This window comes from Lepidochelys kempii, chromosome 7 (genome assembly GCF_965140265.1).
Source record: "Lepidochelys kempii isolate rLepKem1 chromosome 7, rLepKem1.hap2, whole genome shotgun sequence".
Lineage (NCBI taxonomy): Eukaryota > Metazoa > Chordata > Testudines > Cheloniidae > Lepidochelys > Lepidochelys kempii.
In genome coordinates, this window is record NC_133262.1 from 64,793,737 (window position 1) to 64,820,623 (window position 26,887).

The 26,887-nt window shown below is 38.7% G+C and overlaps 1 protein-coding gene across 26 annotated transcripts in view; it reads right to left on the reverse strand.

Moving 5' to 3' along the window:
- KCNMA1 (potassium calcium-activated channel subfamily M alpha 1) overlaps positions 1–26,887 on the reverse strand; it is an 855,266-nt gene that overhangs the window by 222,372 nt on the left and 606,007 nt on the right. For all 26 annotated transcript variants that reach the window (XM_073353218.1, XM_073353215.1, XM_073353216.1 and 23 more), the window contains exons 6-9: positions 23,763–23,838; positions 12,320–12,395; positions 8,016–8,186; positions 6,278–6,369 (exon numbers count right to left, since the gene is read on the reverse strand). In XM_073353218.1, coding sequence (XP_073209319.1) covers positions 6,278–6,369; positions 8,016–8,186; positions 12,320–12,395; positions 23,763–23,838 — 415 coding nt within the window. The remainder of the gene's footprint in view (positions 1–6,277; positions 6,370–8,015; positions 8,187–12,319; positions 12,396–23,762; positions 23,839–26,887) is intronic.

The following is a 26,887-nucleotide window of genomic DNA, read 5'->3' on the forward strand; positions in this document are numbered from 1 at the left end:
ATGTTTCTGATTTGAAAATTTAAAATAGTATCTTTCATTAATCTTTACTATCAAGGGATTTATGTATAATATGTATTTATATAGAGTCACATTTAGCTCACCTTTTTCATAAACAACCATAGCAGTCAATAGGAGTTAGTATGAGTAAGGCAAGCAGCATTTGGCCCTAAGAACTATAGACTAATAATAAAATAGAAATCAGAGATGAAAAAAAAATCTCTCTCTCTCCACTGCAGGATTATTCCTTACAGTATTTTTTCTAGTATTTTGTCCAGTCCCATTTTAAATTGCCCACTAACGTTCTTTGGGAGACTATTCTTCAGTGTTTGAATCAATCCTGATCATGTGAGCTGCAAAGCATGTGCATGCATACAGAAAACAATTAAGAAAGGGCCGTCCTATGAGAACATCATAAATGTAAAATAACATGTTAATTTAGGAAGGAGCAATTAAGAACTGATTTCGATCTTCATCCAAAACTCAAACTGAACTTGGCACTAACAATTTCAGAAACATTAATCTGGCTTTTGGGCTTTTTTTTTAAGATTCAGATACCTCTATAATTTGTACTTTGGCTTGGACTAGAAAGGGAAGTTCCAAAATAACACAAGGAAGAATACATTTGCAGAATTTTGTGTAGACAAAACCAAGAATCACTGAAAATCTAATGAGAAAAACTGATCTCATGAGAACACCAGCCCGAATTTCATAATAAAAAAGTTGGTTGGAAAAGTTCAGAAGAGCATCCAAACACTAAGTTGTCAAAGAGACTCTCCCAGTCTTTCAGAGGTTGGCACGAATGGACTGACTTTGAAGTCTAGTGGCTGCACTCTAGAGCAGTGGTTCTCAACCAGGGGCATGCATACTCCTGGGGGTACACAGAGGTCCTCCAAGAGGGTACCATCAACTCATCTAGATATTTGGCTCATTTTACAACAGGCTACATAAAAAGCAATAGCGAACTCAGTACAAACTAAAATTTCATAAAGTGACTTGTTTATACTGTTCTATATACTATACATTGAAATGTAAGAACAATATTTATAGTCCAATTTATTTTATAATTATACAGTAAAAATGTAAAAGTAAGCAATTTTTCAGTAACAGTGTGCTGTGACACTTTTGTATTTTTATGTCTGGTTTTGTAAGCAAGTAGCTTTTAAGTGAGTTGAATCTTGGGGTATGCAAGACAAATCGGACTCCTGAAAGGGGTACAGTAGTCTGGAAAGGTTGAGAAACACTGATCTAGAGTCCCTGGTCTATTTCCCTACCAGCCAGCAGACATTGGACTTGGTGGTGTCCTGTTCATCCATATATGGTCAGCTATGCTGTGCTCTAAAATGTCCCCTGTAGGCTAATCCAGGAGTGCTTGCTGACAGGCTCCAAAAGAAGCCCCTTGTAGTTTCTGTTGAGCTGAAAGTTTTAAAATGAGAAGGACTATACATAGGGTAATTTCAGAACTCCTCAGAAGAGCGCAATCACCGAGGGGAAATAATGACATCACAATATTCAAGATATAAATCATCACCTGGTAACTGGTGATACCCATGGTAAAAAATGACTGCCTGCTTTCTTGCATTTATAATCTTTCTTGTTTTGTTCCCTGATCTACAGATCCTCTATTATATTGCACTTCCCAGATCACATTGCTTTTTCTCCCTCCTCACTTCATGTTATATCTAACTTTTTTCTCTCCATCTGTTTTTGTCCAGTATTAATCATTGCAAACTACTATGCCTGTTCTTCATGATCCTAGCATGCTACTAATTTAGTTAACAATTACTTCCACACCCTCATCCTTTGCAGCATGCAATATATCACTAAGTGCCTGATGTCCAGATATTATAATGGATCATATGTTACCACTGCCATTGGTAACATAATACAGTATTCAGCAGTACAATACCACATTGTCTGCTAAATATACTTTATATTTAAAATCCACCTATGAAATTGCTTAAATACATAAAACACAGCTCTTGTACAGTACTTGTGTTGTCTATAGTGAAATAAACTGTGTATAATACTGCACATAGCAGACTATAATATGACTTTAAACTTCTCTCTGCTTCACACTTAGAAAGCACCTTTCATCTGCAGAAAGCATAAACATGAATCAATTAATCCTCACAACATCCCTCTGAGGAAAGTATTAGTCTATTAATTATAATAATAGGTCATCTGAGTCACAGAGAAATTACAATATTACCTAAAGTCAAATAAGGAATCTGTGGCAGAGCTAAAAACAGGACCAAGGCATTCAGATTCCTAACCACTAGACCATTCTTTACTTTACAGACTGATAGTGCAATACAGAAATTAGAACCAAAGTTCTCAATTTGAGAACCAAACTCCCACAGACATCAATGGGAATGCCACAAGTCACAGACAATGTCATATATAGTACTTTCTTTGCATCTATCCACCTTAAATGATCTTTTAAAAAATATTTGCAAAAAAGGGCAAAACAGTTTAGCATACAAAATCTAGTCACTAGAAATTAATGGAAAGGAGGGAGAATAGGTGCTTGCTATAGTTTATGGGACAGAACAAACAGGTTCCTTATATACTCACAATGAAAGTAGAAAAATATAGTGAATAATAATATTTTTATCATTACTCCCATTAGTAACATTAGAAAAGTAGATATGTTTCCCTTTATGATTGTCCCACTGAATGAACTTTATTTTTTATTTTTAGCTTAAATTGTCCTCTTCCCACAATATGCAGATTACAGCATTCTCATTAAATGATCTATGGTCATTCCATTCCAGTTATTAAACATGGCTGTCATTCTCCATAGAGAAGAATTGTAAACTCAAAGATAATTATGGATTGAGGATTTTTTTTACTCGTTTGTGTGCTGCAGCCATAGTACAGTGGGTTGCAACTGTATCAGGTATCATGAGGTGAACAAGGTCAATATTTATATGGGATACCTCAGTGTGCTATATTGTGACAAATGAAATATTAAATAAACAGTGTTGGTTATCCGTAAATGACACTTTGCTCAAAGTCAGTGTTGAACAAATTCTCTTGCATGGTATTCTATCGACTGTACTCTTAGAGATCTCATTATTGGAACAGGTTGCAAAGTTGAGGTCCTACACATTTGATGTAATTAAAAAAACTCACAGGACATTTTGCGACATAGAGCTCCTTCTATTCCCAAGCTATCTACGCATCTCACCCCAGGGTGAATGTGTTTCTGTAATAAGCAAAATGATTCCTATAGTTTGTAAAATGTTTTGGGATCTTTTTGGTTGAAAGGCACTGTGTAAACATGGTCAAAATTAATGTTTTTTTCTTGAATGACTGAAGGTATTGGGAATATTTTATATGCATAGGTTCCAGCTACTTCAATAGGTATAAGTTTACAGCATACTTCTCCCAAAATACATCCTTGGGCTTGAAATTGGATAATGCAATTTTCTATTGTTTTTGACACAAGAACTGAGAAATCTTTTTTTTAACATCCTACTATGTGTAATACTGTAATTTGGATAGACATCTTATTTTATATATACAATATTTGTGATTTGTGTACATCTGTGCACACACACACACACACCACACACATTTTATGTGTTTCTCTCAGAGAGAAAATCAAACACACATGCTATTTTAAGAGTCTGAACAACATCTTTCAACAAAGTTTAGCTGCTTTCATTTTGTAGACACTTTTAATTTTATCTGGAAACTTTTTGACATTAGAAATAGAACAACTGTAGTTTCTCATTATGTTTTCTGCCAGAATCTATGCTTGCCTGCTCAACTGAAGACCTTACATTGCTAATTACTTCCATATGCCCATATCCCAAGTGAAGGAAAACATATTGGTTCTGACAGCCCATTCTCTCAACACTGAATTCCAAATGAAAACTCAAATTTTGGCCAAGCATAACATTTCATCAATCTTGTTCTACTGACGGCAAAAGCAACATCAAACAAGGGGTGCTAATGGCTTTTTACTGAGCAGTTCCCAAGCTTATATTCTCTGATGATAGATCCACGTGAGCAAAGGACTTCTTTAAAGTACTTAGTAATTAGCTTTTGAACCAGGAAACAATGCGTAAAGTAAATTGAATAGTCTGTGTGCCGATGACAGAGTGAGTACAATTGACAAGCAATATGGACAGCAGAGACCAACAGAGAAAGAGCTAAAAACAAACAGAGCACATATAAATAAAGCAAAAAGAAAAAGCTGTGATAAAATAAGATGAAGCAAGGCCCAAAGCTAGCGGGAAGCCTGTGATCTGGGAGTTGAGGCCTTCACGGTGTTGGAGTTTGACTGAAGATCAGGTCCAAGTTTAGAGACAACAGAGCAATGCTGGGTACCAGTGACAAAAAAGACTAGACTAGGGGGATTGAAACTGTATTTTTATAACTGTATTTACTGGGTCATATTCTCTGCTGATGAAACTCCAATAAGAGTTATACCAGCTAATTCTGTGGCTTTATGTTTGAAAAGCTTCTAGACTTAAGACTACATGTAGGAAACTGAGTAGACAGATATTAAAACTAAACATTTTGGAGAAACTAGTGATCTCCCTCTCTCTTTGATGGTCAGAGAAGGCAAATGCCAATGAAGATGCTTTTGTTAATCTTGAGGATTATAGACCCAACCGGTCTGGGTGAACTGTACTAGCAGATTCTGGTACTGGTAGTAATTATGTATTTTAGGCATTTGAGAGTATCTTTTTTTTAAAAAAAAAAACCAAGGAAAAAAGAGTGATTAAGGATCCTCTGCTTAACTGGGACACATTGTAATGCTCAATGATGTAACAAATCAGTGAAGGAAAAGCTTTTACTTGTGGATCACATGGTGTAAACCAGTGCTCAGGAATTAGCTAGTAAATGGTTACAGGTCTTTAGAGTCTCTCAACTCAACAAGGAAGAGAAATAACTTGATTTTACCATATTCATGTCACATGAACATCGTGTGTAAAGTGATGGTTTCAAAGGGACTAAATTGAAATGCTTAATTCTCAAAGATGAGGGGAGGGACAAACAATTAGATTCCACTAAAAAGGATTATTCAGAGTGTCCTCTACTATGTTTTGTGGAAAAGTGTATGTGAAAAGTCTTGAGGCCAGTTTTCTCCATTTCTGCACTGGAATGGCAGAAGGATGAGCTGAACTCAAGAGAAGATGGAAATACTCGTAGAGTGGAACAGAAAAGAGAATATTATTCTCTGAGTATATAGACCTTATTTGAGGCTATTTCTCAACAGATCTATCATGGCTTTCAGATAGACTTGGTTGTAACATGGTCAAGATGAAAAACAGGCAATCAATGGAAATGTAAAGCAGTTAATTTTTGAAGGTTTATGTGGCCTATTTAAGCATAAGTGTTGCTACCAGCCAAAAAGAATTATTCTTATGTGCAAAAAGAAAAGGAGTACTTGTGGCACCTTAGAGACTAACAAATTTATTTGAGCATAAGCTTTCGTGAGCTACAGCTCACTTCATCGGATGCATGCTTTTCAGGCTAGGGCATATAATGGTTTTAAAAAGACTGTTCCAAATCTTGAGAAGTGCCGAGCACCTGCAAACGCCAAATTAAGTCAACTGAAGTTGCATGTAGTTAGCATCTCTTAGGATTTGATGAATGAAAAGTAGCAATATCATCCTCCAGTGTGGCCATCATAATGAAATAACCCGGACAACATAAAGCGCCCATGTCATATTCTGCCATACCCAATTTTCTCATGGACAGAGTAATTTCAAATGATGACCAGTATAATTACTTGCTCAAGAGACAATCAAGTGATGTCTAGCTGGTTGGTGCTTAGAAAAGTGTGATGTGACCTTGTTCCACAAGCTAACTGCAGAAGCAATAGCAGGGTTCCTTCCAGAATGTATCAATTTAGTTCTAGTGGTATCCAGATATTCTCTAGAAAAAGGGGCAAAATATTGCGACTTGTACCTTAGCATGGCCCACGTCTCTAATAACATAGTGTGACAACTCTCTGGTGGTGACATTTGATGTCACAGAGCACAAGCATATTAGTGTATGTCCATGAGTCAGATGTCACCACACCCAGGGGTTCTTTAGCGTGTCACCACCACACCTGGTCTTCTTTGACTTACTTTCTGCCTCGGGTTGAGTTAAAAGTCCCGCCGTATTTCTTCCGATTAAGGATGAGAGCAGCAATTTCTGGCACGTAGCGAGCAAACATTGCCTACATGCATGAAACAAAAAAACAAAAAAAGAAAATGGCATGCAGAGAGTGTTCTACTGCAGCAGAGGCAGCAGAGCCTCTTGGAATACTTACTTTCTTCCACTAACCGCACTATAGGAACCACCATATTTCTTGCGGTTTCCTATTAACTCTATGATTTCAGGGACGTAGCTGGCAAACATGGCCTAAGAAGAAGATAGGAGACAGAAGAAAAGACTAAAAAGAGAGGCCAAAGAAAGGGGGATGATGAATATTTTCAGAAGATATATATCTTTTAAAATCTGAAAATGCAAAAGAATTAGACCTATAAAAGTATTTTTAAAATGAAAAAAAAAGCAAATTATAAAACAAAATAAGAGGGTTCAATGTAAAAGTTGGTCTTGAAGATGTATACTTGATAAACTAAAGTAATGGTCAAAAGAGGGAAAAAAGCACACAAAACAAAAGAAGAACAAAATAAAGTCAAATTGGCATCGAATTGTAAAATACTGGCTGTGTCTAATTCTTCCTGAAGCGGGGTGGGGGGGGGAGGAGGGAAGACTATTCATGCTGCAAAAAACAAAAGTGGATATTACGATTGTTACTTTTGGGGGGGGGCGCAGGCGGAGAGATAGGCGGACTTTTTCAATGAAGATTCAAAAGAAGACAAAAACAATATGGTGCCAGGCGTTTGCCTGCTCTCAAGAATCAAAATGGTGTCAACTCCCCCTCAAAAAAACAAAACAAAACCAACCTTTTTCAAAAGTTTTGTTTTCAAAAGGTTTGAAAGAACATGTGACAGAAAAAGGTAGTGAGGAGAAAAAAAATGATCTGCCATGTTTTGTCCAACAAACATCTTGCTTGTGGCTGGATACTTCTAAGAGCTGCTGCCAGTCAACTTGGTCTCTTTATCCATATGCAAATATGTGCGTCTTTTGTATGTAAGTGCATATATATTATACATTTTGCATTGATAATGTATCTGTTATACAAAAACCTCCTACAGAGAGACGTATGCGTATGTACAATAAATATATGTGTATAACAACAATACACATGTGCACGTAAACGTACAATACATATATTGTGACTGAATTTTAATTCACACTTACCTTACAGAGCATAAATCTTAACATAAACTGCTCTTTTAAAAGACAAAATGCAGCAGTTGCTGTAGTGGTACTAGCAATGATAAAAAAGGGTAATTTGACATAGAACAATTAGTAATTTTAGTGCTGTGTACATACTTATTTGAACAGGAAAAGGAGCGATACGATTTGTTAAATGGAGTTAAAGGAAATTTGTTGTGTTTATACTAAACGTAGTCTACTGTGAGTGAACATTATGACATGGTTGCATGTTTGAAATTAAAGAGAACAGGGTTTGCTAATGTCTGTATCAGGCATGCTGCTCTTTAAGGCAGTACTAAGCCACAGTGTTTGTTGGAATTCTGGGAAGGAACACAGAGGGTGGGGGAGGGCTCTTGAAACCGCAAACTTCCTTCAAAATATCAATGACCATCATCAAACAATGCACAACAGTTAGTGTCACTGAAAAGTAATGGACTGTAAATAGAATTGCTAAGGCATTTCATGTATTTACATGCACTATTATCGTAAATATATTAGAGTTATTCTTACTGTAGATTAATGACAATCTTCAAAAATATGATGATCTCACTTAACAAAATACTTGTCTTATAAAAAGAAAAAGGTATGTGGCTGAATTGTTTAAAATTCTTACGTCTTTAACTTACTAAATCAGACACTACAGTTCAGGTTGCTGCTTAATAAACTTTAGGGGATATAAAAGAGCTGGTATTAAAGTAGTAGTAGCAATAAAGACATTTTACCAATCCCCCGAGGATGAAGAAGACCATGAAAAGGCGACCAAGGGTTGTTTTTGCATAAACATCTCCATAGCCAACAGTGGACATTGTAACCATTAGTAAATAAACACATTCCCAATATGTAAGTGGTTGGTTATTTTGGAAATTTTCCCATGGATCCCCTGAGTTCTCCACCTACAACATAAAAGGACAAATAGAATGATTTAATAGGGCAGTAACAGATTAATACTAGTTGTAATTATTTACTTTTGTCTAATTGGCATGCATATAATGCTGGAAACATTTTACTAATCAAGGGCCAAATTCTGCCTTAATTACAGTTGTACAATTCCATTGCTACCATACAGGGTCCTCTTGCTTATGTTACTTGTGGAAAACGCTGTCACCAGTCGTTACTAAAGTATCTAGTTTATAATGGAATCCAGATAATCTCACCTTCCTTTTCCTTCTAAAATAACGCATGGCCAATGATGTCATGTACATAGTAATGGTTGTTAGTTAACCACATGTATACATCATGAGAAACAGATCTCTGGTTACAAAAACTCATAGCTTTTAGTTCCCCAATCACAAGCTTCTACAATCAAAACTCAAGTTTTTACTAGCTATCGGCAGTAGCATGATTTATGCCCAACCATCAGAAGGAAAGATAATTATAGATGACTAAACAGTTGAGCAGATCTCACTATACCCAGCAGAAAGAACTGCTACACATATCAAGAGTTATGGCCTGACCAATGAATTGGTTGAGATCTTGTAAGCTAGAGTTCTTTTATAACCCCCTGTTTTCATGCATCTATAAGAAGGCTAGAATTGCCATGCTAGATCAGACACGAGGTCTATCTAGTTTGGCATTCTTTCTCTGACCATGACCAATAACAACTTAGGTTGACTACAAAGACTGGTTCCAGTCTGAAATTCATCAAGGAGCAAATTTTCTAAAGGATCCTTGAAGTGAACCTGCAATGCTAGTAAGTGCATTGATGTATGCAATCAAAACTCTGGGAGAATTCTGTGCATGCTCAAGTGATAGTCTCCGTTATTCAATTCATGCATAAGTACATGCCAACAAATAGAAGCACTTGAAAATATTTGGGCACAATTTAAAAGGCACAGAATTGAAAAGTTGTCTCTTAAACTTCTGAATATGGAAATAAACAAACCAATTAAAAAAAAAAAAAGCTTGCCATTTTTAACCATTCCTCCCAAGCTTCCTGAGCACCTCAGGCTACGAGAATGGGAAGCAAACCAGAGTGACTTTATCTTGTTTCCTAACAGTAAATAAAATGGTTTCAAATTCCAAACAAGGTAACAGAGATCTGTGTTTAAAATTACTATAGAGCAGAGGTTCCCAAACTGTGATCTGTGGATCACTTGCTGGTAGTCCTAGGAGAACTGGCTGGTTCCAAGGGTCTGGCTCCCCCTCTTATTTTCCAGTTCAGAAATTTTATTAAAAAGCAGCTAAAATACAGTAAGTAATTTCCAAATTTTATTTTCCCATGTAGCCAGCTATTGCAGTTACCACAGGGATGATACGCGATTATGATTGGGAAGGAAACTATCCATATGATAATCTTTCCATAAGATCAGGTTTCAGAGTAACAGCCGTGTTAGTCTGTATTCGCAAAAAGAAAAGGAGTACTTGTGGCACCTTAGAGACTAACCAATTTATTTGAGCATGAGCTTTCGTGAGCTACAGCTCATAAGATGTGGTCCACATTATGATATTACACATTTGAGAAACCCTGCAGTAGAATTAGACCACCTGTACTGAAAAGCATGAAAAGAAAGTGTGAGAAACACTGAAACAGAAAATCAACAACTTATTAAACTTGTAAAACTTATTGAACTTTTAAAATTAAACTTTTTTAACAACTTATTAAACTTTTAAAAACCTGCTTCTCCTCAAACCTAGAAAAATAATACCTGAACTATTAATAAATAATTAACAACAATGCATGGCACAATTATCACATGTTTTGTCCATCTCCGGCCAACATAACATCTCCCGCCGGCATAGCACCGGTGTGGACAGTGCTTGGGTCGCTGTAACTTGCGTCCCTCAGGGTGTTTTTTTCATACCCCTGAGCAACATAAGTTAGATTGACTTAGGCGGTAGTGTAGACCTACCCTGAGTCTGGTCTTTTGAGCCACTAAATGCAGGCTGATGATGACGCTTGTATCACAAAAGTCACAGAGGAGGATTTGTGATATGAGAGAGACAAGGTGGGTGAGATAATATATTTCATTGGACCAACTTCTGTTGGTGAGACACATAGGTGTTGACTTTTATTTTTCCCCGGAGGTGCTCTATCACTACTTCACCCTAAGGACCCACCCCCACTTTGCCCCTTCCCCCAAGGTTCCGCCCTCCCTTCATTTCTTCCCACCACTAGCCCTGAGTCCCAGCCCTCGTCCCGCCTCTTCCCACTCCACCCCTTCCCGGAGGTCCCCACCCTCCCACTGCTCGCTAATCTCCATCCTAACCCAAGGCCCTCCCTCAGCTGCCGATCATCTGTTTGGTGGCACTGCCGATCAGCTGATCAGGGATGCCCCAGATTAGCTGATTGAGGGCATTGCTGAACAGCTGTAGCTGGTGGGAGCTGAGCACCCACAATTTTTTGTTCCATGGATGCTCCAGCCCCGAAGCATCCATGGAGTCAGCGCCTATGGCGAGAGAAACAAGCATTCAAGCCACCAAGAGCTCTTTTTAAAGTCTCGGAAAGGAACGCCCACATCACAGCTAAATGGAAGGTGGAACAGATTCTTTAGCATAAGTACTTATCACATATTGTAAGGGACTATTCAAGGTAGAATAGCCTGTTAACGCCTCTGCAGTCAAAAGACAAAAGAAGGGGCTAGTGGCTTACAGATTGTTATAATAAGCTATAAATCCAGTGTCTCTGTTCAGTCCATGATTTTTGGTGTCTAGCAGAGTAATGAATTTAAGCTCCCAGCTCATCTTTTGAAAGCGTTGTGCAGATTTCCTTTGAGGATGAGGTCTGATAGGTCAGATACAGAGCAATCACTTTTTGAAAGGTGGTTCACCCGCAGGTGCCAGGATGTTTTTGTCTTTTATCATTTTCCTGTGTGATATAGGTGTCAGAAACGTAGTCATCCACAGAAATAAGGACATTATAGGGCATTCAAATTTTGAAATGGTAGGTAAGATATGAATATTTTCTTAGAGTGGAAAACAGACATTTGGACAAACGACTACCTTCCATAATTAAAAGATCATGGGTCTAATTTTAACCACATGTACACTAATGTAAATTCAGAATAATTCAATTGAAGTCAATGAAGTTACTCCAGACTTACACCGATGTAACTGAAATCAGAATCTGGCCCAAAATCTGTTGTTGCATAGATTGCTGCTGCTAACAACCTGATATCTTACTGACCCTGAGCTGGGCAAAATTATCTGCTACACAATGTACATCTAAAGTCATATTAAATTGTATTTACAAAATATAATTGACAGTAAACAATTCATTTCAAAACTGTTATTGCTTTTTTAACTTTTAAAATGCATATTAATGCCATTATTTTATAACTGAGATCTTTTTAGTTATAGAAGTGTTTAAAACATACAGCTAATCAATACTGAATAAGAGCGTAAACCATCAAACGTAGATAATATTTTTGTCAGGGGCTGAAAGTGATATGATTTTTTGAAAAAAAACTGAATAAGGCAGAGAACTAATCTCTAAGAACCCTACTCTAAAATGTTAGTAAATCAGATTAATTCTTCTGAAAATACAAAACTGCTTTTTTGGCGAAGCCATGTGTTTTCCAGGATGTCATTACCATTTATGACAGGTTTCAGAGTAGCAGCCGTGTTAGTCTGTATCCGTAAAAAAGAAAAGGAGGACTTGTGGCACCTTGGAGACTAACAAATTTATTAGAGCATAAGCTTTCGTAAGCTGCAGCTCACTTCATCGGATGCATTACCATTTATGCTGTACCAGCCTTTTCTGACAAGTACTCTTGGTAATTATTAAGGCAATATTGCCACCTAGTGGTAGGATGTGATTATTAAAAGAGTTCTATTAAAATCCAAGTCCCAGACTTATGTAACTATTTCTGAACCTAAACACGGAGGTTAGTGAAGTGAATATTACTTACTGTTCAGAATTAGTTTTGGGTACAAGGCTGGAAAGTCAGCCAGCTGTGATGCCTTTCTTTACTGTACTCTGTAACAGTGTCAAGGGATTATCCCAAGCAAGGTAATTTCAGGTAATAAAGTAGCTCAGAGGAGGTAATCCATGAAATAAACCTGATGAAGTATTTTCAAGTTAACTTACCAAATGTATGAACCCAGCTGCTGTCAGCCATGTGCTGATGAATATAGAGCACAGATTCACCAGTTTGATGGAATTACTGCACAAACAAACAAATATATATTATATTTTACAGGTAAGTTGTAACAGGAACACAAGTTATATAAACACACTTTTTAATGAGTATCTGTACACAGAAAGAGTTTGCTGTGTATATACGTTAGACCTGAAGTTCCTCATATTGATTTTAGTGGGAACAGGAGCAGGCACTGTCTGGGAATTTAACAAATACTGAAAAAACTATATGCAAAAAATTTTATTACATAGCTTGCAATATCTGCTTTCACCGATTTTATACAGCTTTACATGCAGCTTTTGTGAAGCTATTAAATGGAATGAATGATATTTTAGAAAAGTTCTAGGAGATTTGATCATGATCAAATAGGAGACACCACAGGCCTAAAACATCCATTCTTTCCCTATTTCCACATTCCTATTTTCTTTTCTTTATTCCTCTTTCCCCCTTTTTTCCTCTGCTTATTTCTACCTGGATTCTGAATAGCAATTATTTCAGTGTAAATACTTTGGGCCGTATTTTCAGCTGGTGCAAATTAGTGTAGATCTAACGAAGTCAGGGGAGCTACATCAATTTACATCAGCTTGGAAACAGACCTTTTAAACTTGTAACATTTATTTGTACATCTCTGCTTTTTTTCCAATTGGTTTCATTTTTTCTGCCTGGTGTGTTTCTTTAGTATGCTTTTTGCTTTTAGCTCCATCCCTGCTGAGACCTTATATACTGTGAGCAGCCCCATTCATGAAAAATGCATTTACTGAGTTCAGTGGAATAGCTCATTGCGTATAAAGTTAAACACCTATGTAAATTGTTGCAGGATTGAGGTTTTATTCTGCACGTATGGAAAATAATCAATGAACAGATTATTGCATTAATCTGCAGTTGCCATATTCTCACTCGTAAATTTGGAGCTATGCTGTCATGGGAATTAGGATAATGTAAGGATGTTAGGTCTCCATGTGACCGTCCCACCCCCTTTGTGGGAAGAGGGGAGGAATTCTCCTTCTGCAAGAGGATGATGAAATTTGCAGTGTTCTGGTGCTTCTGTCAGTTTTCCCCATATAAGCTATGATTTTGCAACACATTGATGGTGAAAACACTTCCTTGTATGAAGAAATAAAAGCAAGAAGGTCAATTTGCTATCTTTTGTGAGATTATTTTATTCATTATTCTTGAGCATTCAAATGGTCAGTAGGTATGTGCGAACATATTTGTTAATCCTGGAAGTTCCACCTATTTTTGTGCATGGTTTGTCCCAAAATTCGTACCAGAAAATGCATTGTTGATTATTTTCCTATTTAAAAAGTTTAAATAATCCAGACAGAGAGTATAACAATACCACGTGACTCGGATGATGGATTGCATGTTCTGAATAAGGACTAGCTGATGTGAACGCATGGCAAAAACTTTCTTACAATTATTTGACTAATGTTTGCAAGTATCAAATACATGACTAGATAGGATCAGTTAGAGAACAATATGCAAATAGGAGAAAGGGTTAAATAGCAATGAATATTATTTATTATATTATAAATGATTTGACCACCTCTATTCTTGATATTAATAGTTCCGCGAACATCAAGCTAAAACTTTACACAAAGTATCAGATAAGATACTTTTCCTTTTTATAAACACACAAAAATGTTATGAATCCATAGATAAACTAGAGATTTAGGAGTCCATGGTGCTGTAATTCAATCTCATTTTCAGCTAATAACAATCCCCCCAGCTAATAAGGAAGCCTAATTTTAATGCTTTAATTTTACATACTCTTGGAGTGTTTTGGAAAACTTTATTAGTGGCTGCAGTAATCTAAGTTGGAAGATGTTCTTGTGTAGGAACTATTTTTTCCTAAAGCTTTTACAGACTGATACATCATGGCCTGACCCTTCAGTCCCCTCCGGATGTGTATTTGCAAGTCTCTGAGTGTTTATAGGATCAGAACCCAAGTCTGTAGCTATACTGGGTCTTGAGGGATAGAAGGTAGACAAGGAGAATAACATGGTGTTTTTTAATTGTCCAATCATATATAATTTGTGGCTAAACTGTAGCTATTGAAGGTACAGCTGCATTAGGGGAAAAAGGAGTTGTGGATGCGGCAATGTGCTAAAGTGGCCAGATGTGGTAAAGATTCGGCTTCCAAATTAAATAATGTTTACATTTACATTTACAGTTCATACATAAGGCCCCATTTTCAAAATTACTCTGTACAGATGAACCTCTGCAGCCCCACTGGAGTCAAGCTACTTTGCCCCATGAAGATTGGATGTTTTCTTCTAAAAGATATTCTTTAGTTCAAATGGGAATTCAGCTTTGGCCAGTGATGAGCTGCCAAAATCTTGACAACCGGTTCCCTCCTCACCCCACGAGGGGGTCGTGGCCCGCCCCTGTCCCCCGGGACTCCTGCCCTATCCAACCCCCCACGTTCCTTGATGCCCCCCTGGAACCCCTGCCCCAGCAACACCCCTCCCCTGTCCCCTGACTGCCCCCAGAACTGTGCAGGAGGGTCTCATGGGCCACTGTACTGGGTGCTCACCGTGCCTCACCCCTAAGAGCCAGAGGGACCTGCCGGGGGGCGAGGTGGGGAGTCCCGGCGATGCTTACCTGGGGTCGCTCCCAGGAAGCATCCGGCAGGTCCTCTGACTCCTAGGGGCAAGGTAGCATAGCTAGGCGGGGGAGCAGCCGCTCCCCCCACCGATCACATCGAAAGTGGCGCCTTAGGCACCAACTCCCCGGGTGCTCTGGGGCTGGAGCCCCCACGGGGAAAATTTGGTGGGTGCAGAGCACCCAGCAGCAGCTCCTCGCCCAGCCCCAGCTCACCTCCACTCCACCTATCATAGAATCATAGAATATCAGGGTTGGAAGGGACCTCAGGAGGTCATCTAGTCCAACCCCCTGCTATAAGCAGGACCAATCCCCAATTAAATCATCCCAGCCAGGGCTTTGTGAAGCCTGACCTTAAAAACGTCTAAGGAAGGAGATTCTACCACCTCCCTAGGTAACGCATTCCAGTGTTTCACCACCCTCCTAGTGAAAATGCTTTTCCTAATATCCAACCTAAACCTCCCCCACTGCAACTTGAGACCATTACTCCTTGTCCTGTCATCTGATACCACTGAGAATAGTCTAGAACCATCCTCTTTGGAACCACCTCTCAGGTAGTTGAAAGCAGCTATCAAATCCCCCCTCATTCTTCTCTTCTGCAGACTAAACAATCCCAGTTCCCTCAGCCTCTCCTCATAAGTCATGTGTTCCAGACCCCTAATCATTTTTGTTGCCCTTCGCTGGACTCTCTCCAATTTTTCCACATCCTTCTTGTAGTGTGGGGCCCAAAACTGGACACAGTACTCCAGATGAGGCCTCACCAATGTCGAATAGAGGGGAACGATCACGTCCCTCGATCTGCTGGCTATGCCCCTACTTATACATCCCAAAATGCCATTGGCCTTCTTGGCAACAAGGGCACACTGTTGACTCATATCCAGCTTCTCGTCCACTGTCACCCCTAGATCCTTTTCTGCAGAACTGCTGCCTAGCCATTTGGTCCCTAGTCTGTAGCGGTGCATTGGATTCTTCCGTCCTAAGTGCAGGACCCTGCACTTATCCTTGATGAACCTCATCAGATTTCTTTTGGCCCAATCCTCCAATCTGTCTAGGTCTCTCTGCAACCTATCCCTACCTGCCACCGTATCTACCACTCCTCCTAGTTTAGTATCATCCGCAGATTTGCTGAGAGTGCAATCCACACCATCCTCCAGATCATTTATGAAGATATTGAACAAAACCGCCCCCAGGACCGACCCTTGGGGCACTCCACTTGATACCGGCTGCCATCTAGATATGGAGCCATTGATCACTACTCGTTGAGCCCGACAATCTAGCCAACTTTCTACCCACCTTATAGTGCATTCATCCAGCCCATAATTCTTTAACTTGCTGACAAGAATACTGTGGGAGATGGTGTCAAAAGCTTTGCTAAAGTCAAGAAACAATACATCCACTGCTTTCCCTTCATCCACAGAACCAGTAACCTCATCATAGAAGGCAATTAGATTAGTCAGGCATGACCTTCCCTTGGTGAATCCATGCTGTTTCTGATCACTTTCCTCTCGTGTAAGTGCTTCAGGATTGATTCCTTGAGGACCTGCTCCATGATTTTTCCGGGGACTGAGGTGAGGCTGACTGACCTGTAGTTCCCAGGATCCTCCTCCTTCCCTTTTTTAAAGATGGGCACCACATTAACCTTTTTCCAGTCGTCCGGGACTTCCCCCGATCGCCATGAGTTTTCAAAGATAATGGCCAATGGCTCTGCAATCACAGCCGCCAGCTTCTTTAGCACTCTCGGATGCAATGCATCCGGCCCCATAGACTTGTGCACGTCCAGCTTTTCTAAATAGTCCCTAACCACTTCTTTCTCCACAGGGGCTAGCCACCTACTTCCCATGCTGTGTTGCCCAGCGCAGCAGTCTGGGAGCTGACCTTGTTCGTGAAGACAGAGGCAAAAAAAGCATTGAGTACATTAGCTTTTTCCACATCCTCTGTCACTAGGTTGCCTCCCTCATTCAGTAAGGGGCCCACACTTTCCTTGGCTTTCTTCTTGTTGCACAACATACCTGAAGAAACCCTTCTTGTTACTCTTAACATCTCTTGCTAGCTGCAGCTCCAGGTGCGATCTGGCCCTCCTGATTTCATTCCTACATGCCCGAGCAACATTTTTATACTCTTCCCTGGTCATTTGTCCAATTTTCCACTTGTAAGCTTCTTTTTTATGTTTAAGATCCTCAAGGATTTCACTGTTAAGCCAAGCTGGTCGCCTGCCATATTTACTATTCTTTCAACACATCGGGATGGTTTGTCCCTGTAACCTCAATAGGGATTCTTTGAAATACAGCCAGCTCTCCTGGACTCCTTTCCCCCTCATGTTATTCCCCCAGGGGATCCCACCCATCAGTTCCCTGAGGGAGTCGAAGTCTGCTTTCCTGAAGTCCAGGGTCCATATTCTGCTGCTTACCTTTCTTCCCTGTGTTAGGATCCTGAACTCGACCAACTCATGGTCATTGCCTCCCAGATTCCCATCCCCTTTTGCTTCCCCTACTAATTCTTCCTGGATTGTGAGCAGCAGGTCAAGAAAAGCTCTCCCCCTAGTTGGCTCTTCTAGCACTTGCACCAGGAAATTGTCCCCTACATTTTCCAAAAACTTCCTGGATTGTCTGTGCACCGCTGTAGTGCTCTCCCAGCAGATATCAGGATGATTAAAGTCGCCCATGAGAACCAGGTCGTGCGATCTAGTAGCTTCTGCGAGCTATCGGAAGAAAGCCTCATCCACCTCATCCCCCTGGTCCGGTGGTCTATAGCAGACTCCCACCACGACATCACTCTTGTTGCTCACACTTCTAAACTTAATCCAGAGACACTCAGATTTTTCTGCAGTTTCATACCGGAGCTCTGAGCAGTCATACTGCTCCCTTACATACAGTGCTACTCCCCCACCTTTTCTGCCCTGCCTGTCCTTCCTGAACAGTTTATAACCATCCATGACAGTACTCCAGTCATGTGAGTTATCCCACCAAGTCTCTGTTATTCCAATCATGTCATAATTCCTTGCCTTCACCAGGACCTCCAGTTCTCCCTGCTTGTTTCCAAGGCTTTGTGCATTTGTATATAGGCACTTGAGATAACCTGGTGATCGCCCCTCATTCTCAGTATGAGGTAGGAGCCCTCCCCTCACAGACATTCCGGCCTGTGCTTCCTCCCGGTATCCTGCTTGCCCACTTACCTCAGGGCTTTGGTCTCCTTCCCCCGGTAAACCTAGTTTAAAGCCCTCCTCACTAGGTTAGCCAGCCTGCTCGCAAACATGCTCTTCCCTCTCTTCGTTAGGTGGAGCCCATCTCTGCCCAGCACTCCTCCTTCATGGAACAACATCCCATGGTCAAAGAATCCAAAGCCTTCTCTCCGACACCACCTGCGGAACCTCCTCCCCTGAACGTGCCGCCCGGCTCCCCTCTGGTTTCCCGCGAATCAGCTGTTCACGTGGGAAGCCGGGGAGGGCTGAGAAGCAAGCAGCGGCTTCGCGCTCAGGCCCAGGGAGGCAGAGGTGAGCTGGGGCGAGGAGCAGTTCCCCTGAGTGCACCCCCCCAGGTTACCTGCTGCGGCATAGGCGGCCCTCCTCGCGCTCCCCCTGAGGGCCCCCCTTCCTGATTCGTGGGAAGCCGGGGTGGGGGGGCAGGGGTGGAGGAAAGGAGTCATGAGTTCAGGGGAGGAAGCAGAGGCGGAGCGGAGGTGAGGTGAGCTGGGGCTGGGTGAGGAGCTGCCGGTGGGCGCTCCAGCCCCGGAGCACCCATAGACGTGGTGCCTAAGGTGCCACTTTTGGCCGGTTGTTAATTTTATAAGCCCTTTTAGAACTGGTTGTCCCTCGTGGGATGAGGCCCATGAGACCTTTGTGGGACAACCGGTTCTAAAAGGGCTTCTAAATTTAACAACCGGTTCCAGTGAACCGGCTCCAGCTCACCACTGGCTTTGGCCCATGTGCCATCCTCAGGGCCCTACAGTTAGTATACAGGGTGACCAGACAGCAAGTGTGAAAAATCAGGACAGGGAGTGGGGGGTAATAGGCACCTATATAAGACAAAGCCCCAAATATCGGGACTGTCCCTATAAAATCGGGACATCTGGTCACCCTAGTAGTATATATATTGTGTGGATGTGGCCTGCATAACACATAGAACATATGCAGCTCACAATGGTAAACAGGTTGAGAACCTCTGGTGTAAGGTTTGGTTTTTACACTTATTTGTAAATATATTTTATACATCTGTTTTTTGTTTTATAATTAAATTCAAAACTCTTTTTAAAGAAAAGAGGGTGAAAGTACTGTTAGTGTTTTTTATTTTAAGAGTAACTTCCACACTGGTAGAAGATAATGTATTCAACAATGTGATTTACTGATCGGTCAAATGCTTGTCACTCAGTTTGCCAAGTACCTTCATATTCAGCTGTCTGAACGTCTTTGAGCAATACATACTCTGAAATAGATTGACACCCCAATCCAGCATGCGGATAACTTTAAGTACATGAGTTGTCCAACTGGAGTAGGTAGATGGTTAATATATTATATTATATCATATCACATTATATCATATCACATCCTATCCTATCGGTGGTTATGTTTGATCATAACATAGGATTCAAATCTCTGTGTCCTTAAATTTAACCAAAAGGCATCTTTCATAAGGATGCAGTGCTTCATTATCAAAGTCTGAATATTGCTTATCCATGAATTTTAGGGAGAGGGAAAGCTTCTCAATAATGCAATAATATGTCAACCTGCCTCCAGGTGCTATCTTTATACAAATAAATAAAATAAATAAATAAAACAACAAACAACAACAACAACTGGTATTGAAGAATTGCTTTGATTCTTCTTTAGGTCTATTTTATTTTTTTGCATGTTTATTCATAATTGTACCTTGTCTGTCCTTTATGAAATACCCTTGTCTTTCTGTCAGAGACTAAATATAGATGAAAGATTAGTCACAAACATTTTCCTGCTCTTTAAGCTCTTTCCAACATCTGTGCAAAATCCCTTATTGTGAGGCTTGCCTAAAGCCCTGTAGTTCTATTGCAACCTTGTATAAAAAGGTGAAGGGAAAAACCTAACTATATTCAATCTTCTAAAACATGGGAGAAAAAAATTAACAATTCTGAAAAAGATATATTACATTTCATAGGTAAATACATAAACTTTAAATTAATATGGGACATGGTTAGCCTCCTAGAGGTTCAGTTTACACTAGTCGGCTGTAAACTCTTTCTGCATCCATAGAGGGTCTGCTAAAGAACAGTTAGGCATTTTTTAAATGTTCGTATACTTACACAACACCCAGCAACTACCTGTTTAATATACTCCCTTTCCATTTGTAAAGTGCTCTCTGTGGATCACAGTATTATGAATGGCCCTTCTGCTGACGGTATGAATGAGATTTGTTCCTTTAATCCTAGTCCTTCAATTGCTACATTCACTCAGCGTCTCTCTCTGACTTTGTATTTAGAAAATAAAACCTTGCAGGCAGTAATTTTAATTTAGGGGTTAAAGTCAATCATATTGTCCAAGGGAGGAGAATTCTCTTCCTCCCCAGCAAGACCAAATATTACAGGCACTGTCTTTGCACATGAGATAGAGAAGAAGGGATGTGCTGCATAACCCATCAGTATTACACCATATTTGTCAATAGATGTTGCTACTCAACACACAACATACTAAAATGGCCCCTTATGTTATTTGTTTACAGCATTCTTCACACAAGCATGGATCACTTTTAAGAGAGGAATATGAAATAATACATTCAGAATTGTTTAAATAATCCAAAAAGTTAATGTTTAAAATACAATTATTTCAGTGTTGATAATGATAAATTGTATTTATTATTGCAGCTGAACATTTCAGGCTCTATCCTGAGACTTTTGATATTTGGCTTATTTTGCAAATCAGCTGCTACGTGTGCATGCATTTCTCACTGGCTTCAACAATATTTGGCCTTCATATTCAGAGATGAACAACAATACTTTAAAATGTCTACAGAAGCATAATACAGGATCCTACAATATTTTACAGCTCTCTATCCAGGAAACACTTCACCTGTGGCTGAAGTGAAGTCATCTGCATGACAGAATGCAGCAGCTGTTTTACAGCATACAGTTCTAAATCACAGCTTAGGGCAGAAAGTGAGGAACACCTCTGTATATAACAAACTTCTATTAAAACTTATGTAGGCAGAATGTATTTAATCAAAACAGGAATTCAGTGAGTTAACTGTTCTAACTCTTGAAAAAGTGCTAAAGGATATTAGTAACCACAAGTGGTCAGCACCTTGGTTTTACATCTCATCTGAAAGACGAAAAAATATTATGAAAATCTTTCTTTTTCCACATTTGATTTTATTTACATAATAATTTTGATATATAGCACCTATGAGCATCGCTGATGGAAATAGCATTTGTTGGTGCTGGCTAGAATTCCACACAATTTTTTTTTCTGCTATTATGACAACAGATGTGTGGCCTATCACAATGGGCTTTTATGCTAGATGTGTCTGGTTACAAGTTATACTTAAGTGCATGGTGAGTAAATTTTGTTCCATTATTATTCATAATGCTTATCAAATACATTTTCCTCCCTCTTTCTTCTTTTGTTTTTAGGTTTTGGGGTTAATTTTGCACATTCTATCCACCATCACCACCACCACTAAAGCTTCCAGGTCTAATTTCAGGTCTAGTATAACTGAAGGCAACTGCATTGAAGTCAATAAAATAATACCCATTTATTCCAGTTTGGCCCACAAATTTTATAAAATGATACTTTTTGGACACCAGTAGTATTTTATACTATTAAATTGTCTTTGGGTTTATCAGATATTTATGAGATATCAGATGTGCCTGATTACTGTATGCTCAAGAATAAGGCAGGACACATGAAACAATTTATTTTGAGGCCTTTGATGATTTTTAAATTAAATGAATTGTTTAGTGATAAACCAGTTTGGGTTAATCAACTGAGTAAAACAAAGGCAGCCACATAAGTAAGCTGGATTTGAAGGGCTTTATAGTAATCAGGAGATTTACGAATGTCTGCATATTCATGTAAATAATTACAAAGATGATGAGCACCTAATTTGGGAGTAAAGTTTGGCACCAGACAAATGTTATTATGAACAAAGGGGTCAAGTCCTAAGCCAGCTTTAAATGGAACACATTTAATTAATGCATCTCCCCTTCACTTACTGTTCTGGAGCCTTAAAATTCCACCACTCCTGAAGGGGATTTGAACCTTTATCCAAAGCCTACTGAAGTCAGTGCGAGTCTTTCTACTGACTTCAGTGGGCTTTGGATAAGACCCTTTGTGTTTTGCAAGGAGATTTTGAAGCACTGAGTTTCTGTAACAATTACACTTTCTCCCTGCGGGACCAGTGGCATTTTAAGGCTACAGGACTGTAGTTTCTCTGTATGTTTATTAAACTAGTTTCATTATTTTAAGAAAAACTACATTTGCTATACTCTCACACAGTTCCAGGCAGATCTCTTTAGGTCATTTAGGATCTCTTTCAATATGAAAGGCTGACTAATGAGAACAGTTTTAAGGTTTAAAGGGCTGCAGAGCATGCTGGTTGTCATGAACGTGTGTACACATGAAGGTTCTATTTACTCACCAACAGTATGGTGATTTACATGGGTTCATTGCTCATTAAGGGTAATAAACTTCAACTGAGTGACACACCCTCAAATATAGGATGATGAATGAATAGGGAAAGAGAAGGGGGATTTTAATGTGGAACTGAACTTCTAGCATTTAAAAATAATTACTAGAACATTAGACCAATACTTTAGCTGGTGTATTTTAATGCATGTTAAAAAGTTAATCCCTTTGCTGCTGTGAAACATGGCACATGGTGCTTCAAGGTGATTAACTAATGGGCATAGTAGCAGCTAATGTGCATTCTGCCTACCTTACCAAGTATGTTCAGCCACACAAAAGCAGTTAAAATAAGAACAATGTTTTAGTTAATTGAAGTATTTTAAACATCCTTCTAAAGGAACATTTATGACAATGAACTGAATGAGATATCCAGAGTGGAAAAATCAATGTAAAAAATGTTTTTGAAATCAAAGATTTTCATAATGATGAAGAACCATAATGATCATCTCTAAACTGGCATCTCCCTGTTGGGTGTTTTGATGGGCAAGTTATTTCTAATTTAATGAGGCAATAAAGTAGGGATTCAGAATGTGAAAGGGTGGATTATTTAATCAATGTGTAGATCTGCCTTTACATTTATAATTGCTCAGTCCCTTGTATATTACAGGTATAAAAATGTATCAAGTGAAATATCAACAGATGATATAAAAGAGACATTGAAATTGATAAACCATTCATTAGAAATACAGGATGCAATGGAAATTTAGAAAACAAGAGATGCCTATATTTGTATGAGAAATAAGACCATATATTAGGAGGCACTTAGTTCACCAATGCAGCAGGTTCACCAATGAAACTAGTCACCAGTTAAACTAATAATCACATTTACTAAAAGATGGATAGCTGCGTGGATGAGGCTCAAACATGACTTGACTCATGAACATGCCTTAGAGTCTAGTATCTTTAATGAAAATTACATCACAGAAAGAAAATCAAAAAGGTATTTTATTTATATATAAAGATGTGCATGTGTACACATACATAAAAAAATTGAGTTTCAGTCTGTGCTATTCAAACCATAACTTCAAACCATAACTTCCATTCATTCCAATGGCATTATGAAAGGAGAAATTACCTGTGACTATGACTATAAACTGGAGAAGACAGACTACAGACAAGTTAAGTATGCATTAAAGTCTTACCTTGTTTTTAGGATATTCAGAAACTGCAAAATTTCTGAAAACTGTATCAGTCTAAGGGCTCTTAAAAATCTTAAACCTGCATAAAAAGAGAATCAGACATAACTCCAGTGCACAGTGACCCATACTGTTATAACATCAGACTTACGATGGTAACAATCAATGAAATCAATGGTATGTAGCATACTGAATGTCAAATACCTCTGAAGTGTTCTTCCATATTTAATAGTCCCAAGATCTTGACCAGCTTTTTTCAGTTGAATTTAGATCTGTTACTATACCCTACCAGAAATGCATACTTCAAGTACTAAGTTACAGTGTGGGAAATTTAAACAGCTATGATTACCTCAGAGCTAAGTAGAGCTAAGGAGAAAAAACCTTACTTAGTGGTTAGTTGGTAGTCTTAGTGCCCATATTCCTCTCTTCTAGAATGACTTACTATTGCAAATATAGATATACAACTGCTGAAAGCTCACAACTCCCCCAGTGCTTTGCAAAAAACTAAGAGATTATGGGCAAGAGATCTGATAACCTGATTTTTGGGGGAAAAAAACAAAACAAAAACCTAGACATTAGTAGGCCTGATTAAATTGGTAATTCTTAATGACGTAAAATCTTTTATTAGGTTATAATGCTCCATATCCCCACCCCAAACTCTAAAACTTCAGCCAGGGTTATGTAGTTACTGTGGCTTAAAAAAAGGTAAAACTACTGCATTTGCCTTCAAGCAGGTTACAATTACAGTAAATAACTGAACTTTGGTTCTTAGAAAAGTAACAATATTTATAAAGAGATAGCATTGAGTTGTTGAAATCAGGTTGCTTGAACAGCAATTTAGTTCTCAGACAGCTGCAGAACCAGACAGAGAGTGAGAGAGTGCAAGAGAAAATACCATAAAAGATTAAGGGCTTAAATTACTGAGAGTCTTAAGCTGGTAGTAAACAATTTTGCTGAAGATCTTTGGCATATGAGTAAAGGTACATTGTGTATTTTATATATACAGCTTATAAAGTTAAATGGAAGGCTTTTGAGGATTTTTTTTTTTTTTTTTACTGCACAGTAGGGCAAGAGTTACATAAAAATTGCTTAATATGGAAGTTTGACCACTAGGGTTGGGCCTAGGGCAATGTCAACTTATGCATCTTCCTTACTGACATTTTAAATTTAGTATCAGCTAATAATGTGGTAAAAATAACACTATCATCATGGCATCTGATATTTCCTCATCTGTGGACCTGAATCTAAAACCCTAAAACAAACTTTTCAGAAAGGTCCTGAAATACCTGTTTAGGTTCCTCAGCCAACGTTTATTTTTCATGCATCGCTACACTTCCAAACGGAAGCCAGGACAGGAAGTGCCATCATAATAAAAAGGCAGACTATCCTACATATATTACTACCCTGACTGGAAGCACGGAGGGAATTTTAAAGCAACCTGCTCTGACGACATTTCCAGCTAATTATTTCTGGAATTAATAGGTACAGGTATTAAGGACAAGCACGGGAAAACCCAGTCTTTTCAGTGCCTTTCTGAATGGAACCCAAAGCTTTCTACCTGTATTACTAGTAGTGCTCCCAATTAAACTGTTTGTTTATTTTGATTTTTACAAAAATTAATTGCTGATATTTTAGGAGAAAAAACACGTTATAAATATTCAAAAATATTTTTGAATTATATAAAAAATTGCCGTCTTCTGAAACCCTGCACATCTGCTGAAAGTTTGGGATTCACCATTCAAACTGAGTTGGGACATCATCATTTTCCTTAGATAAAATTCCCCTACATGAAGCACACTTAATGAGAACAATTTAGGGAGGATAAATACATCCTCCAAAATGGAGCCAGACCATGGGCCTATAGTGAAACACCCCTGTTGATCCTTGATTCCTGATCTTGGAAGGTTTACGCTGATGTTTAAACTAAAATGTATATGTTAGGAAAACCTAACATGCTTAAAATTGCTAATATTAAAGCTCTAACATAAGAAGTAAAAAAACAAAATGTATAAATAGTGGAAATAGACTTTGCAATAAATCTGAGGCCTAATAGAGGCTAGCAAGTTAGCAGAAGGCCTAAATTTTTCACATAAGTGCTTGACCTAGAATTATAAGATTTAACAATATGTATCTTGTGATAAACAAATCAACAACAAAGGAACTATTGACTTGTGACCCCAGACATATCTTGGAAGGCTTAAGCTTAAAATCAAACTATAATCCAAATATTAGGGAAAGTGAAAATGCTTCCAGATGTTGATAATAAAAATAATTAAGGCTGTAATGCAAGTAGGGAAAAAAATGTAAAATTACGGTTATAGGCTTTACGAAAGTATGAGACCTAGATACTGTTGTTCTTAGCCTACAGTGCTTGTCCAAAGGTTATAAGATTTTGTGATAAACAAGAAAACCACAGAAGGGGATTTTACGCTCGAAATAATGGATTTTTGTTAAATGTATTAATGTGTTGGAAATATTGGGAAATCTGTGATGCAAGAATCTTATGCTAGAAAACAGAACTTTAATTATGGTTCCCTGGAATGACAAACATGGGCAGGAGGCTGAGACCTAAAACAAATATGGTCTTGAATGTGTGGGGGAAGTAAGGAAAAGGGATACAAAAATACAGTCAGACCAGCCTCTGGTTGGGACACTAGGATGACAGGATGGTGGAAACCTGGAACATCATTCCCACTTACTTTTCCTAACATCTTTCCCTTCTCTGATGCTTCTGAGTATGGATAATGATCGTTTCCCTAAACTTATATTGCATTTCTGTTTTACTTGCATGTATTTAAGTACTAAATAAAGTCCTTATGTCTGTGTGTGATTCACCAATCTCATCTTCTAGAATACATTTGCATAACCACTTAAGTAAACAAACCTCCTGCACTCTAAATTAATTAATCTAAATTAATTTAATCAATCAATCAAAGGCTACATAACAGACTAAATTTAAAATGACAGAGTTGTATGGGCTTTTGGAATATATATCCATGGAACAAACCCATGTTTACATGTCAAAAACATTGTGAAATGCATTGACATAAACTGGCCATACAAGCCGGAATCCCAACATTGGTCTCCCGGAATACCAAACATGGAAAGGAGACTAAGATTTAATTAGATAT